Source organism: Myotis nattereri (assembly GCF_964212035.1).
Source record: "Myotis nattereri genome assembly, chromosome: 13".
In the NCBI taxonomy this organism is placed as follows: domain Eukaryota; kingdom Metazoa; phylum Chordata; class Mammalia; order Chiroptera; family Vespertilionidae; genus Myotis; species Myotis nattereri.
Window position 1 is genome coordinate 14,999,760 of NC_138088.1, and position 17,390 is coordinate 15,017,149.

A 17,390-nucleotide genomic window follows, 5' to 3' on the forward strand; every position below is an offset into this window, starting at 1 on the left:
CCAGACATCAAAGACGCAACACAAGCCCAAGTCGCAGACAACAGGAACCTGGCATGACCTCTGGACCATTTTCTACAGAAATGCGCCATGTGCCCAGAGCCCACATGTTCTCAGGAGACCAGCTCACCCCTCTCTGGGCATCTCTACAGCCTTTCCTCCTACCCACTGACTCTTCAGTGTCGCTGGGAGGACAAAGCTGGACCATCCTTACTAAGTGACCACTGCACGGACAGAGGGAATTGCTGCTTGGGGAAACAGTTTTAAAGTATGCAATGCCCCCAGTCTAAGCCTGTTCTTACCCTTGGAAGGTAGGTTCACAATTAGGAAACGGGGCTGTAGTCATGACTGGGCTAAAAGGAGGTAAACAGGTTACACCGCGGGGCCTCATCCTGTCCTAACCAGTTCCAACAAATGGGATCACATAGTCCTTGACCTCAGCAGCCAGCTTAGGGATAAGACATTTTTAAATTATATTCCATACCGACTCTAGAGATGGCAGTAGGAATTCAAGGCTTTGGAAAAACTGGGGAAGCCAAATTGTTTTGGGGATCAGAGAATTCAGGGAAAACTACAGATTGATTCTCTTCAATATTTCCAGGCAAATTGAAATTCCTTTTAGCTGTCATATGCCATTGGTTTATTTTTAAATTACAGATTTCAACTATGATACTCCTAAACAATGACACTTTTTCAAATATTAGTGAGCTTTCTAATTTCTCTTCATTCCTTTTCCTGGAGGTAATTATCTTAGTAATTTTTAAGTACTATAAACTCTTTTTTAAAAAAAAAATAAAAATTCACCAAATTACATTATACCATGGATTTATTTGCCTTCCCAGTGGGCTGCCATTAAATTCTGTTTAATATGAATTCAAGTTGCTAGAGCTGACAGGTACGGTTTTCTCATTAAGGACTGAAAAGCACTGTGTTCTTGCTAAAGTACCGAGGCAGCAGTCACAGGCCCAGAGCATACACAGCCGGGTCCTTCCCTATAACAGAGGAGAGCAAGAAAAACTGTGTTCCTACCTCGGTGACTGGTGAGTTCCCTGGAAGCAGAAGGCAGGGGTGTGTAGTGGCACTCTGGGGGGGCAGCAGCGCTGTCACTGGAAGCCTGCATGATAAGAGCAAATATCAAGGTGAAGCAACACCAAACACTAAATACCTTCGCTTACCAAACATGTCTCCTTAGGATCTGGGTTTGCAGAAAACAGTGTTGACGGAGACTCTTCTTAGGAAGCAAGAGTTATCTGCGTTGAGGTGAGGTGCTGGTGAGTGTAGGGTAGACTGCAAAGCTTTGAGGAGCCTATGGGAGAAAGGGCTGTGAGAGAAAGGGGCTATTTGTTCATTGTGCTGAACTGAATGAAAAGGGAGAAAAGAGAGATTGAAGGCAGGAAATGATGCAGACTTAGTTTTCTGTCATGTGCCTTCTTCTAGTAATTCCCACAGATTAAATGCTCACTGTGAGTAGATTTCTATGGAAACCAGTGAAGAAGGGAAAAACTTGGCTGGTTTACGTGGGCCCAGTGGCCTGGATGAAGACTTAAGAATCCACAGTATGAAGTGATCATGTGAAAGGATAGAAGCCATAACAGACCGTGCAATCGGGGTTGCTGGCTGAATTCCACAAGAGAAATCCAAGTGAAATTGGAAAATATATAATGGTTATCAACAAAACTTTGCTATTGCAAGGCCTATAAGAAAATGGTATGAAATATGTCTAGGACGATGCTTTTTTTTATTGTACAAAAATAGCTCTTTAACCATCAAACTCTATATATGGTGTGACCCAGGCTTCTAACTCTCTCTTTGCCTTGCTCTACTTCCAAGAAGGGTAAGGCCGGAAGAAAGGACCACAGCTGTGAAGTCAGTTGTCACTTAGAACCGATCACCAGTGTCACACTCAGAATGTGGCTTCTTACAGCAAAAGTGTCACCCTTGCAACTCTCATTGAGACTTCTGAATCCAATGCTACTTTTTTTATTTTTTAATATCCCAAAAGAAGAACATCTGCTAGGATCAAAATTGTAAGCTTACAACCTTTCAAAGCTTCATGAAAAAGTAAATTTCATTAAAGCTACATTTTCCCTTCTGCAAGAGGAAATACATTCTATGGGATATATTTGCCGTGCTAGGAGCAGGCCTTTCCTCCAAAGAGATTATCTACATTATAGGAATCAAAACTAAGTTGAAGATTAGGCCTACTTGCTAGAAAAACCCTTTAACCCTCCCCCCTTTCTGACCTTTGAGATGTTTGATTAAGCAGCTTTCAGTGGAGACTTGTATAAAGAGTTTTGAATGGTACGAGATCAGAAGCTCTGTCCCTAAGGTGGAGACAGATTTCAGGTAGCATTACTTCTCTCCAGCTTCAAGGGAAATACATGGTGTTTAACCTTGATGCAAGGGTATGGGGTCCAGAAAGATAAAAGTTCAGTCACCAAGAAAAATGTTTTAAAAAGTAGATAAGACTTGCTAGGTACTACATCATTAGACATCGAGGATGCTGCAATGATATAAAAGGGGTCAGAAATATGATTAAAATTCAAATACTAGAGTCACCATGTGTTTCTCCATTTGCATTCAAGGTCTCCTGTAATCCCTCTGTGATAAATGAGACACAAGGACAGTGTTCTGAAAATGACCTCTATTCCAATGCTTGAGGCAGGACATATGGGCTGGGGTACAGAGGCTGTCTTTCCACAGATCTACCACACTTTCTTTCTAAGAGGTCGGAGCATCTTTCTCTGCCAATGTTTCTGCTCCACCTCATTGCTAAAAAAGCCTAAAATTCCAATCTGATTCTTAGGTTGCTATATTGTGATATTTCTTAGTACTTTCATTCTCAATTTGGGCTGTTGACAATTTAATGACAGCTTTTCCTAAAATTACTGGAAGAAACTACCTTTCAGCAAGTACCCCTGACTGGGCAAAACATTAGAGCTTTGTAACCAAGGATAAAATAACTATTTAGTTTTATTTCCAATTGTAGTCAAAGCAAAAATTGTGCAGCTTGAGTTCTGTCTTGAAGTCATCATCCTATGCCTAGCATTTAATTACTTTTCTGCTCAGTGTCCATTTATAAACTCAAGTCATGGAAGAGAATCCAGGAAAGAACAATGTTGCCAATTCTGACTTTTGGTGGAACTTCCATGGCCAGATGTTTAAGAAAACTACCACCAATCAAGACTCTAAGTACCACGCCTTGGACTTGGCTTTTATCAGAATGAAGCCCATGTAATCGCCTCATAGTGATATACACACTTGGTCTCTGAATGTTATGCTTATAAGCATGATTCAGAAGAACACAATTATCACATAAAAGAAATGGACAGTGTCTTAAGTTCCATACTACCTGTCTAAGAATAAAGAACTCCCCTTAAAACTGAAGCAATATAACTATAGTATAACAATGATGAGATAATTGAAACAGAGGTGGGGTGATTTAAATAATGTGGATTTAACCCAGATTAAGAAGATATGCCTAAATTGAGGACTGAGAAATTTGGGTAAATCCACATCTTCATAACTACAAATACTAGTACTCTCCAATCTTTGAGTCCTTACCAAATTTCCTAACTACCTATGGCAAGAATTATACTTTTACATTTTACTTTTTAAATCACCCCTGGTAAAGGATATTTACAAAACATACAATAAAATATTAGTATTCAGAATGCATAGGCCCCTTATTAAATTACAATAGAAAACTGGACAAAGGAAATGTCAGGTAATTACAAGACGAGAAAACCTGAATGGTCAATAGATAAAAGAGAGGATGGTCAAATTTACTAGGATTTAAGCGGATGCAAATTAGAAAACAAGACAATCTTTTTCACCCATCTCAGTGCAAACTTTTAAGTCCCTCAAGTGCTACAGAGAATGAAAGGAAACAGAATTCCCATCTTCTCATTCCTTGCCAGCAGGAATGTTCATTGGTTCAAATACTTTGGAGAGTAATTTAGCAGTATGTATAAAATTGAAAATTGGGACAGCAATTCCATCTAAAATACACACTATGAAAAATTTCACTCAGGTCTGTAAGGTGGAACATAAATAATGCAGCATTATTTATAACGGAACAAATTGGAAATAATTCAAGCGTCTGTCAATGAGGAAGATGAATAAGTAAAATGTTGTATATCCATATGCTGGAATAATATTTAGTATTTAAGAGCAATAAACCTGATTTATCCATCTCAATTTGAGGAGGTCTGAAAATTTAATGCAGAGTGAAAGGCAAGTTGCAAAATGATAAATGTAGTATACTATTATTTATGTAAATATGTAGTTCTTTGATCTCATGTGTATCTGTAGACATTTAAAATTATAAAAGTTATACATTAAATTCATGAAAATGGTTGCTTCTGCCAGTGGTCAGAGTTATAGGATTAGAGCTAATGCAATTGGGGGGGGGGGGAATTCTCTTTTCTATATAAGGGTTATTTATTTTTATTTAGAGATAACTTGAAACAAATATGTCAAAATATTAGAAAATTACCAAATTTTTAAAACTTTTATATAGTTTTAAAATTTCTCAAAAATAAACACAAACATTGAAAAGAACAAGGACGCCTCTCTGGTCCATACAGTCCTATGTTGATATGAACCCATAATTAGAGGAAGGTTTCTCCAACAATTTTCTAATACTTGCACAACATGGACTAGGGCCATGTCTGGTTAACTTCTTGTTATGAAAAATCTGTTTCTTCTAAAGCTATTGAGTGTGACAATAGAATGGGAAAAGCTGATAAATAATAGTAAAGGCTTGGAATCCTCCTTCCAGGCTGTTAAGTCCTTCTGCTTCAGATTTGTCAGAGCACGCTGAAGGTTTCTGTACTCTTCTTCTACTCACAGTTTGAGAGTTGCTAATGATTTTTTAAACTCACATCAATAATGCTAATAGTCACTAATATACTGCACTCTGCCATTTCCATAATGCAGGAAGGAAAGTAGAACTTTGGCAACCTCGTTGGAAAAAATTCAAGGAAAGTACAGTACATTCTACAAGAGACTTGCAAAGTGAGAATTTCACTCAGTGGTTACAGAAAACAAATGTCTTCAGATGTGTGTGTAAAATGCAAGCCCCTGCCCATTGGGTGCATTCCATGGAAACCTGCATTCCAGTGGGTATTTCTGAACATCACGGATGCCCTAAAGGAACATGATACAGACCACAGGAGAAGAGATTTGGCAGGCTTCAAAACAAGAAGGGGAGGCTACAAAGTTGTTTAATAGTCATAAATCTCCTACTATTTTTCACAAAATACCATCTAAGACCACAGCTCCACAACTCATTCCCCATCACTCAGCTCAAGTGGAGCGCTTTGGCATGCTCACTCACCCTTAAATCATGCACCACATAAAGTGATCCCGGGCCTGGGAAATTTGTCAGCCTCTTTCAAGTAAAAGCAATCTTCACTTTTCATCACAATTCATTCCCTGAAACTGTGGTATAAAGCTGACTCTTCTGAAAACATTTATTTCTCTCATAAGAAAAAGCATCACTCATTTTGTTATCAAGTATTTAATAACCACCTACTAATATGCCAAGCCTTGTGCTGGGAATACCAAGAAAAGTAAAATAAGGACCTTGGTTGTATTCCTGACTCATAAAAAAATTATATCCATGATTAATACTGGTTAATAAGAGTCACCAACGCATAACATTACCCCCTGCTCTGCATTATCACAGAACTTTGTCCCTGACCTCCATTATGGCACCTGGACACAGGAAACAGTAATTATGTCCTTGCTTATTTCTAATTCAAGTTAACAAAGAGCTTCCAAGTTTAACTGTATTAACTTCCAAGATTAACTATACTATTCACCCTTGCACCCAACATGTTGCCAGAAATACAGAAAGAAGTCAATGCATGATGCTTGAATGAAGAAAACATTTTAACGGCAAAGACAAAACCATACACCACGATCATAATTCAACACAAAAGTGTGAGTCAAGTTGCCAGAATCAGAGGCAAAGACTTGCCAGCCTGAAGGTGGATCATTCCAACCTGATCACAGGTCAAGGCACTGTGCCTTTCCATGTGAAGCAAGACTGAAAGACTCCCACAGATGTACTGGGCATGAGAGGCAGGGGTAGGAGCAGGATTAGCTGTGTCTTGTTCAGAGCAAGAAGCCAAAAATTCGGGGGAGGGGGGGAAGGTAAGGTAGGATGAAGATGAGTCACTAACCAGGGAACCAAGAGAGAGCCCGAAGGGACAAAAGGCAATGTTTGGGCATTTGCTGAGCGTTGTGCTGAGTTAGGGAGCTGAAGGGAAATCCAGACCAGAAGTCAGTCAGTCAGAGGTAGAATGCAGGGAAGGGCTGTGCCAAAGGCTTCTCTGGACTGGGAGCCCTTTGTGGGCAATAGCCTGGAGCTTCCCATTATTTTCATCTGATCTAAAAGGGGTCTAGTTCTGCTAGGGCCTAAGTGTCATCGGGTTCACTGTAGTTCAGAAATATTTATGGATGGGAGGAAGGAAGGCAGGCAGGGAGGAAAACAACCAGGAATGGGAGGAAGGAATAAAGGGCATGGGCATATTGTGGACCTTTACAGAAATAATCAAATCATAAAATGGCAGAGTTTTAGAAGACCTCACAAATCATCTAGAGCAGTAGCTTTCAAGAATAAGTTTAGCAGACACTTATATAACAAGAGAAAACAAGAATAATCTAAATATCAGGCATTATAGGAATAACCATAATTTCTTATTGTAACCAAATGAAATTATAAAAAAGAAATATGAACAATAAAATGGCAATAAATACATATCTATCAACAATTGAATCTAAAAATAAATGAACAAGGAATCTAATGAACAAAGTAAACTGATGAATAAAATAGAACCAGAGGCATAGAAACATGCAACAGACTGAGGAATCCCAGAGGGAAGTGGGGAGGGAGTGGGAAGAGATAAACCAAAATAGTTAAATGTACACTAGAGGCCCGATGCACGAAATTTGTGCCAGAGTAGGCCTTCCTTCCCCCCGGCTGCCAGCATCAGCTTCCCACTGGCACCTGGGACCCTGGCTTCCCTCACAGCCCCAACTTCATCCAGCAGATCGTCCAGAAGGACATCTGGTCCAATTAGCATATTACGCTTTTATTATTATAGATATGCATTACCTATGGACACAAACAATAGGGTGGTAAGACCTGTGAAGGGGTTTATTTTCCCTTCACTGGATGTTCCAGTGGGGCTGGAACCAGGGAGGGGAACAATGGGGGGTAGTGGGGGCAAACGGGGATATCTGTAATTCAACAATAAAGATTTAAAGAAAAAAGAAAAAAAGAAATATGCAATTATTTTATTATACTAGAGGCCCAGTGCACAAAAATGTGTACACTTGGTGGGGGGGGGGATGAAGGGGGGGAGGGCGGGGCAGGGGAGGGGTCCCTCAGCCCAGCCTGTGCCCTCTCACAGTCTGGGACACCTCGGGGGATGACCACCTGCTGGCTTAGGCCTGCTCCCTGGGGGATTGGGCCTAAGCTGGCAATCAGACATCCCTCTGGCAGCCTGGAAGCCCTCGGGGGATGTCCACTTGCCAGCAGGGAGCAGACTTAAGCTGCAGTCGGACATCCTTAGCGCTGCTGAGGAGGAAGGAGAGGCTCCCACCACTACCGCTGTACTGGCAGCCATCAGCCTGGCTTGTGGCTGAGCAGAGCTCCTCCCATGTGAGAGCGCCCTGACCACCAGAGGGCAGCTCCTGCATTGAGCAGGTATCTGTGGTTTTTTTAGCTTCTATAATTGAAACTTTGTTGCCGTCACTGGAGCTAAGAGCCGGATCCTGCTCGCTCCAGCTCTGTGGCCACGGCCTGCTGAAAGCAGGTATCTGGGGTTTGTTTAGCTTCTATAATTGAAACTTTGTTGCTTTCAGAGCTCAGAGCCAGACCGCGGCAGGCGGGGAACCTTGGCTTCCTCCATCACTGGAGCAAGCAAGTCTCCTGCTCGCTTCAGCTGCGTGGCTGCCGGCCGCCATCTTGGTTAGGTTAATTTGCATATTGCGCTGATTAGCCAATGGGAGGCGTAGAGAAGGTATGGTCAATTACTATGTTTGTCTATTATTAGATAGGATAATATTAAGTGAACACAGTAAGTATTAAAAGTGTATATGCTTTAATTTTTAATGATATAAAATTTGTAATAGGTAAAAGTTAATAAGCAAAGATTGAAAGAGTTTTGTTCCAATGTGATTTATGGCTTTGGCCCTTTGAGACCAACACAACCAGTGGTGTCTGGAGTCACACTGTACCAGCTGTGTTAGTTATTAAACAGCCATTATTTAAAATTAAATTATATACACTTACAATTAGATAAATTATATTAAAAGTAAAGGTAATATAACTCATCATGTACTTTTATGCTCTTGAAATTATTTGTGTCTATTGTATCTACATAATGAAAATTCTGTACAATGATGTACTATCTTACATCTCTTCCCAAATTTTCGGTAATGCCACTTTGGTAGCCTGACATCGGCCATGGTGAGACTCTTTACCACAAAAATTGGCAAATGCTACAAATTAGGGATTGATTTATTACTTTATTGATTTCCTAAACTTAAGAAAGTAATGGGGAAAATGTTAACGCTACAGATTAATCTTAAAGGTATGTTGTAGCTTCAGCCATTACTGCGAATAGCACACACAAAAAATGAGGACATATTTTTTCAATATTAAAAAAATGTATCTGATTCAGTAAAGAAGTTGCTTAGGTCATTGACAAAAGAGTAAAGTTCTGACTTACTTAATAAGGAAGGGAAATAGCTGATATTCATGTCAGAACTACGTTTGTTTATCAATTGTAACCTTAGATTGGCTATGGATACATGAGTTTGGCCAAAATAATTAAAAGTATTATGTGAAAATTAATTGGCTCAATGGAATTTATAACAAAAAGTACTATATTTAAATTTTATTTGTAAATTGTGCATTACTCATTCTTTATATACATAAAAATTTCAATAAGCTCATGTACACATAATTTTTCTCCAGATTACTGGTTGTTGAACATTTACCAACACACTGCTATATATAACCCTTATTAAGTAACATCTACAGCATGTTTGGGGCTCTGGAAAAAAAGGGCTATTTTATGCTCTAGGAATGGAAAGAGTCTTAAGAAAAAAGCTAATTAAGCTTCGAGGATTGTGTCCTTGACTTATTTACAACTTGTATATCCTCTGCTTCTCTCTTGCCTATGCTCTGATACCTTCCTGACCAAGATTTAGAGCCAGGCTCCATCTGGCTGTATGACCTTGGGCAATTTATTTGAACTGTTTAAGCTACCCTTTCCTCGACTGTAAAATAATAATAATGGTCATGACAATGATGATGATGACAGTTAAAAATAGCTAAAATGTATTTGTGCTTATGTTGTGTATTAATTTATTCTATGTATTAATTTACTCAATCTTTATAACAGTTCCCTGAGCAGTTATAATCCCTATGTCTGTTTTACAGATGAGGAAAACTGAGACCCAGAGAAATTAAATAACTTGACCAAGGTTTCATGTAGGTTCTTGGGTTATGAATACATGGCAACGTGGGACACAAATCCAGGCAACTTGCCTCCAGTGGCCACTGTCTGAACCATCATGACATCTACCACCTCAAAAAAGATGAAGATCAAATAAGGTAAGAGACAAAGATCATCACATTGCTCATTAAATATTAACTATGATTTACTTTTACTTCACTCTAATTTTGTACAACACCGTACTTCTTCAGCTAATTTAAGTTCTTGGCTCGACTATGTTTTAATGTTTCAGGTCTTCTCCTGCCTTTGTAGTAGCTATATTAGAGACACACACATCATTTGTAATCAAATGTTTATTACCTGAGTGGATTCTACTCCTTACTTGTCAAGCAGAAAAGCACTACTGAGATCCCTTCAGAGGACAGAAGTAGTGAGATCTTTAGCCCACCTATAATCTGAATTTATCTGTAAATTCGTGGCACTGCTGTGATGGTCTAATTGTCTTTAGTCAATAGCTACATATGGCATTTCTCATCTGGGTCTGTAAGGTTGACTTAGAAATAATATCCTGTCATGGCAATCCTACAGACTTGATTTATTTTGGCTTCAAAGAAGGAACTTGCCTCATATGTCCTCTTCCTCTCACAGAGTTTTTTATTCTCAAGGGCTACAGGTCAAGTTCTGTCCTTGGAACCAAAGTAGTTTCCCAAAATGAGGTGGAGCCAGCTCTGTCGAGCTGGGCCAGATGGGCTGTCAGAGCCTTTCCCAAATACATCAGACCCTCGGCTTGTAAAAATAAATTGATACCAATGCAAGAAATTTATTAGGAGATGACAGCTTGGTTCATAATGGAAATATGGAGAAAATATCATCCTTCACAGCTGACAGTTTATCCATCACGCCTCGGATTCCTGAGATAGAAGCAGACACTGTCACACACAATCCACTGAGGACACGTCTTCTTGGATTTCCTTATGACAGAAAACTATGAAATAATCCAGAAGAAGGAAAGGACTTGTGCTGCCCTTAATGTGCTCAGCCATAAATTTTTAGCATTAGCAGGAGAAACATGTGGCCAAAGAAATGAATGATGGGGGAAATCAGGAGGCCTGAAATACTCAAATGGCCCCTTCTTTTCTCTCCGGTGATGAACTGGGACAGGGGTCAGAGAGGGTTGCTGCACCGCTGGGAGGGACATCAATACCCTGTTATGTGTAAGCAAAGCCAACAGGTGGCAGGGCACCACTGCGGACACAACGCAGTCGGCTCTGCTGGAGATGTGGGGACCAGGTCACCTTGCGCCACTAACTTTCTAACTGTGGCTATTTTGCTGAGCTTGTTATTTGTATTGATAAACCTGAGACAATTTAGGAGGGCCATTTTAATTAGGAATAAAGGCAGGGATATTTGTGGGGATCACAACAGGTTTGATCTTTGCAGGCTTAATGAGGTGACCTACCCAACCTCGTATGGAATAATTGTGTGTTGTATGAAAAGCTGCTTTGGAAATAGAATCGTGGTACGAAATTGCAATGAAATGAACATGGTTTTAAAGGGAGGAAAAATACTGCCAATTTCATAGGGCCTTAAAATATGTATGTCCTACACTTGCATGCTTGGGAGTTTTGCTGAGTGTTGATAGAACTAGGGAGCTTTATAAATGAGATACATGCATATTTTTTTTAAAAAAATTTACAGATCTTTTTAGCAAAAATAGAAATTCATAAATGTGAAATGGAAACCTAAAAACAGCAAGTATAGCTTTAATGACCTTATATTCTAAATTTACTGTTTATATTAGAAAATAATAAAGGCATTGAAAATTTCATTTTGATGTGAATAATATGCAAGGCATTTTTGACGCCAGTCCCTGTCTGAGTAAGGCACGGGGAATAAAAGAACGGACATGATATCCCAAATAAACTTGGGTTTTGCTGTGTTACGTGGCTATGGACAGGAAATTTGCACTCTTGGGTCACTCAAACACATACACAGGGCTTTGATCCACTCCGCAAATGCATCCTTAAGAACAGCAGTGAAATAAATGACATGCTGATGAAGTCCTTCATAAGTAACAGGGGCTGGGAAAAACACAAGTGTGCCTAATTCTTAGACACTGGATCCTTCTTCAAATGCTCTCATCCTCTGAAAGAAGCAAAGGAACTTCTGGTTGTTCACATTTGTTTCAGCCAATCTTCCTGATTCCCTGTCTCAAGAAAGACTTGAAACTCTGTTGACGCTCCATGTCCAAGTTAAATATATCTGTGTTTCCTTTTGCTTTCTCTGTAAGTGCATGCCAGCAAGGCTACATTCGTCCAGAGTTTATTTCAATATTAGTGGAAAACAAGCCATTTTTCACTTTAATGAATAGCATCAGTGTCTGCCTTTTAACCAAAAATGTGACCTTAAACTTGATGGATCTCACCAGAAGGCACACTTTCAAATTATTTTTCTATTGGAGGTTATGAATGTCGCTTCCCAAATTATTGTGACAGCTGTGAGATCCAGACGCTTAGAAACAAAACTCAACCTAACAAAATGGTAGTTTCATTTGTGAAACAAGAAAAGGGGAATGAGAGAAAAAAAAGAAAAAAAAAGCATGAGCCACATGGGAGGGGAAAATGCACCTCCTCTGAGCTTTATACAACAGGAGCCAGGAGCCAGGTAAAGTAGCTGAAATTCCCATCCTTTGTTGTTACTACCATTTTTGTGTCCAAATCATTCGAAATTGGAAGGTGAAGGCTGAGAATTACTGATTCCAAAAGACTCCAAGAGGATATCTGATATTTCTTCCTTATTAAGGATGATAGAGTGTAATTGATGCGCCTGGTGCTCGGCCAACTCCAACTTTTTGAGAATGCTGCTTAATGTGCAGACATTATTTTTGGACTCCCGAATGCCAGAAAATAATGAGCTGGCATTCAGCTTTGGTGAATAAGGCCCTGAATTTTCATCTAAAAGTGGTTTTGAGTTATTGCTGTAGATAAGGTGTAACTGTGCAAGGGAATTTTATCCATGTTTCTCCCATGAATCATAAATGAGGAAAAAAATTACAGCCTAAATTGCACTTAAAAGGAATAAAGTCTTTTCATGTCATACATGATTTATCAAAATGATCTCATTTTAAGGGTACTGTGGTGTATCTTGATTAATCACATTAGGAAGCATGATGAATGGCCTCTTTAATGGTAACGCACGATTTATGGGCAACATCCCGACTTGAACCAGAAGGGTAAGAAGTAAAATATACAATAGATAGCAAATGCAGATAGGGTGTCAGTAATGCTTTGACTTGTTTTAAAATTATACTGGGAGCCTTAGCTTTGGATTCTGGATCTGCCAGGTGGTGGAGAGCAAACAGGTTTCCTACACGAACTTGGGTGCAACCAGGAACACGGTGTAACCCTTCCCTAACCTGTTGGAATGCCAGTGAAATTACTCTGCTGAACCGTTAAAAGAAGGCGTCTGGGAAATGTGGACAAATCACGGAAATTCCTGGTAGGGAGAGGGGGACGCTGCCTTTCTGCTGCCCTATTTTAATATCCTCTTCACATTTCGCTTTAATATCCTAAATGCCTTTTTTTAAGCCTCCTCGAGTCTGCCCCCACTAATTTCCTCCAAGGCTGACAGATCAGAGGCTTTCCTCGAACTGTTCCTTTTAGAGCTGAGGAGCCCTCCTCGTAATCCTGCTGCTTGTCTGCAATTAATCCTCCCAGTTGCCACATTATTAACACCACCACCCACAGACAGAGGAAGCCCCGACCCACTGGACATTGGCTCCTGACTGAAGCTTCAAAGGTGCCAATCACACCCTCGTCAGAAAGGTGCCTGCTGTCAGCATCAGAGGTTTCCATCTTCTCCTCCCTGCTGATCAAACATTCTTCCTCAGAAGATTAATTCAGAGTCTCCGCCCATTTCCTCCCATATCCTCTTTCCCTTTTTGGTTTACCCAATGATCCATCTTTGCTTCGAAAAGGGAAGCCACAGATAATAGAAGCCCTTTCAAAACAAAAGCTGGGCAAAGGCAAATTTAAGTCCCAGCTGTTATCAACTTTTTTAAAAAACTCATTTAAACACCTTAAGGCAGTGAGGATTAGGGCCTGGCCTGAGATGCCATTCTTTGATCAAAGACTCCAAGACTTTACACAAACATGCTCACAAGGCAGCGGAGGCCTCTGTGACGGCTGGATTGACTTGTTTGACCGCAGTGCCTGGGATGGGCAGAAAGCTGCACACTTGTTTTCCCAACTCCCAACATCCATTCTCCAGGCCAAGTGACTGCGAAATCATACAGTTTTTCTTTTGTCTTAATTGGAGCAAAGTCATTTGCAGATTCACATACAGTTGTGGGAGCGGGTGTGGAGCGTGGGCAATGTGGGTGCTGGCTACCCTGTTCCATGGGGCAGGGGGCAGGGGGCAGAGCAGTCAAAGGCGCAAAGGAGATGAGAAAAAAAAGCCACCCCATTGTCTCTGATGTGAAGCAAAAGTGACTTCACAGAGAAAGACCTGTGTTTATATGGGCCGACTTTACTGGAATCTTCTCCAGTCGCTTGGTAACACAGTTACCAGTCCCTGTCTATTAAAGCGGTCTTAGTAAGAGAACCAGCAGCCCTTTCCGGAGGGCCAGTGAACAGACGCCAGGTGACTCATTTGCCAGGTCCCTCATCATCCATCAACGTGTTTTAGGACCCGATGCCAGGGCTGGCTCACAATAAAATCTTCAAAAGAGGCTTTTTGAGATGGCTGAATACCAAGTTTTCATATTAAATCATGGCTCAATAGTGTTTATACTTGTCATACATGTTAAGAAGTAAATAATTTTGAAGTTGCATAATAAAGACAATATTTAATGTGAAGGTTTAAGGGACGATTGAAAATCAATATCCAAGCATATGAAGATGTCTCTATAAAGAGAAGGTTAATCAGGTTTTTGTCTCTGAATTCTGTTATTTTAGGTTGACTTGTTTTGTGTGTGTGTGTGTGTGTGTGTGTGTGTGTGTGTGTTTTGCCCCAGGGGTTGGGGGGAGTATTTTGTTACCCACCCTACAGAGATACTGTCCAAAAATGAAATGAAAGCCATACATAACTAAGAATTCTTGAATGATATGATTCTATTGGGGCAACTGACCACACATTTCCAGGGAATCTCCCTTGTTGGGCATTTCAGAAAGGAAAGATTACCTTTTTGGTTGTAAGTGATGAAATCCAATTTAAAGTGATTTTGGAAAATAAATGGTGAGCAGGGGCTCTGATGGTTCCAAGGACAGTTTCATGTATGGTTGGACCCCGGACTTGCTGTCTCCAGCCTTGTGCTCCTCCCCGCCAGCTTCAGGGTCCCCCTGGGATGACTCCCCAGGGGCTCCAGATCTAATCTCATCATCTTCTAAGAGGACAGGAAGAACTTCTTTTTCCTGAAAGTTTCCAGCAGAACCAGGGAATCCATGGCCTGTTTTGGATTATAGGCTTGACCTTGAATGAACCTCTATGGTCAGGACACTCTGCTCTGTTGGGCCTGATCACATGCCCATTCTTAGTGCTGATATAGCAACTGGTCCCAGGAGAGCACTCTAGATTAAAGGTATGAGGGTGGTGGCTCCCCAGAGGTAAATCTGTTCTAGAATACAATGTAGTGAACACCGAAAAAGCCAAAAGAGCAAATTCCTCCCCCAAAGCACATGCTTCCTATGTGAGCCTCTGGAGCCCCTCACTGCATGCCAGAGACATGAAAACATCTCATCACCATCTTTGGGCAAAACCAAGCCTGCTATTCAATATCCCAATCCTGAGTCATCACCAGCAGCAACAGAAGGCCTCCACAACCAGAAAATCTTCCCACAAGGCCTTCCAGATATCATATATTTTAAACTTTGCAGGCTCTCAAGTTGGTACCAACCAGCTTTAACATACAATTATTTTTTTTAACAAGCACGGGAGTCCAACAGAAGATTAAAAACAGCTACAGCAATCTGACCAGAGCAGCATGAGGAAAGGGCCAAGGACAGCTGCTGGGGTCACAGTGCAACAAAGTGGAAGAAGGAGACCAAAGGAATAGATTGAGAAATGAACCACCAGACATCATAGCAGACCTTTGGGATGATGACACCCTCCCTCCCATCCTACCATGCATGTCATATGCATGGCAGTAGGATAAAATCAGTTTGATATTTCCTGCATAAGTCAAGAATTATATGACATACTGAATTACTAATCAGCAAGTATCTAGCAGCTACTGGCACTGGCCACTAGGATGAGGCATCGTTCTGTCCACATGTGGGACAGATAACACCCCAAGAGAACATCTGACCAGTATGAAAGAGTAGCACAGGTAAGAGAGATGAGAACATCATTCTAAAGTTTTGATCCTACTCTACGTAAATGTCAAATGTCTAGAAAAAAAATGCTAATATATGTCTCTCACTTTCCAAAGGCATTTCCCTGCCACTCTGTCACTCAGCCGTCCTTTACCTCTTTCTGAGAGAGAAGTCAAAGATGTTTGCCCTGAATCTAGTCTCATTGCTGTCTTAGTAGATGAGGACGTTCTGTTCTGGGAAGCTTAGGTGCTTCCCTAAAAATGGGTGTCATTTGTAAAACCGGGACTCTGGCATGCATAGAACTGACTACTCCATTTGAGATTTGTATTCCCCTAGGGACCCAAAGAAAGCCAGCAGGATTCCCTAATTAGCAACTCAACAACACTCATTATGGCGACTACAGCTGGATATATTCCAATGCTAGGCTACTGAAACTCTTCTGGGCTCAAGCCCACCTTCTCTGAGAGTCTACATCAGGACAGCTAAAATCTGAAGAACAACCATGGAGCTTGGATGCTGACTTCTTGAAAAAGTTGCTGAATGAGTGCCTGTGGAGCACATGTGCATGCATGTTGGTTGTGGGGGAGGGGGTAAGGATATAAAGGATCTCAAGTTCCAAAGAGTATTTATGAAGTTACTATTAATCCCCAGTTTGTAAACCTTTCTAAGTAAGGACTTTATTTTGTTCTATCTTCTCCCAAGTAGCAGAAAACAGATGTCTGACTATTCTGGACATCCAACAGTCTCATTACTCTCTAGATTCTAACATGTCACCTCTACATTATAATATTAATGTTCACAATACCAAGGATTTTATATTATAAAATGCACTTGATAGAGTAGAATGGAGAAAAATGGTAGAAAATGGCTTAATGGTCACATGACACACACAAAAATCTTTATTCCTCTATTTCTTTCAAAATTATTTGATAATCACTCACAGAGCTACTCATAAAAAAGACCTTTCTTCTTACTTTGCACTATCAATAATTGTTGACATTAAAAGTTTCATTTATCTAAATATATATGTTAAAGCTATTTCCTTGACAGATTACAGATCCAAACATGTGAGAGAGTACTACATGAAAAATGACTGGCCAACTATTGTAATCAGTAGGTCTCGTGTCCTGTGCAATATTTCTAATCATTCTAGCAGCCTTATTCTCCCTGTGGCCAAAGGAAAATACAAAATCGACTTGTACCTTTCTTTCATAAAGAAATACTACCCCGAGCCTTTAAAATCTTAGTCTTCAACTCTTCTAAGACATTGTGTCTAACTGGATTTATTGACAAAGTATGAATAAACCTACTCCAGTGGTGAATCCCATTATGGGCATATGTAATATTTAGGATAGCCCAAATGCCAAAAAGGGAAAATAAGGATGAAAGGAAGGGAGAGGAGAATACATGAAAGAAAGGAAAAAAGAAAATTTAAATAAAAGAAAGGGAAAATATTGGGGGGTTATTTCTCAGATGAGAAATTCATTAAGCCATTTTCCACCATTTTTCTTGACTCCATTCTGATGTGCCAACTGTATGTTGTACAGTTATAAGACGAGACCTCCTTTCCCTTTTCCTCATTCATGAGTCCCAGGTTCTGAAA

At 40.3% G+C, this 17,390-nt stretch overlaps 1 protein-coding gene across 1 annotated transcript in view; it reads right to left on the reverse strand.

The window, feature by feature from the left end:
• LRMDA (leucine rich melanocyte differentiation associated) overlaps positions 1-17,390 on the reverse strand; it is a 1,011,348-nt gene that overhangs the window by 205,497 nt on the left and 788,461 nt on the right. The window contains exon 6 of the mRNA XM_081105319.1: positions 1,027-1,111. Coding sequence (XP_080961445.1) covers positions 1,027-1,111 — 85 coding nt within the window. The remainder of the gene's footprint in view (positions 1-1,026; positions 1,112-17,390) is intronic.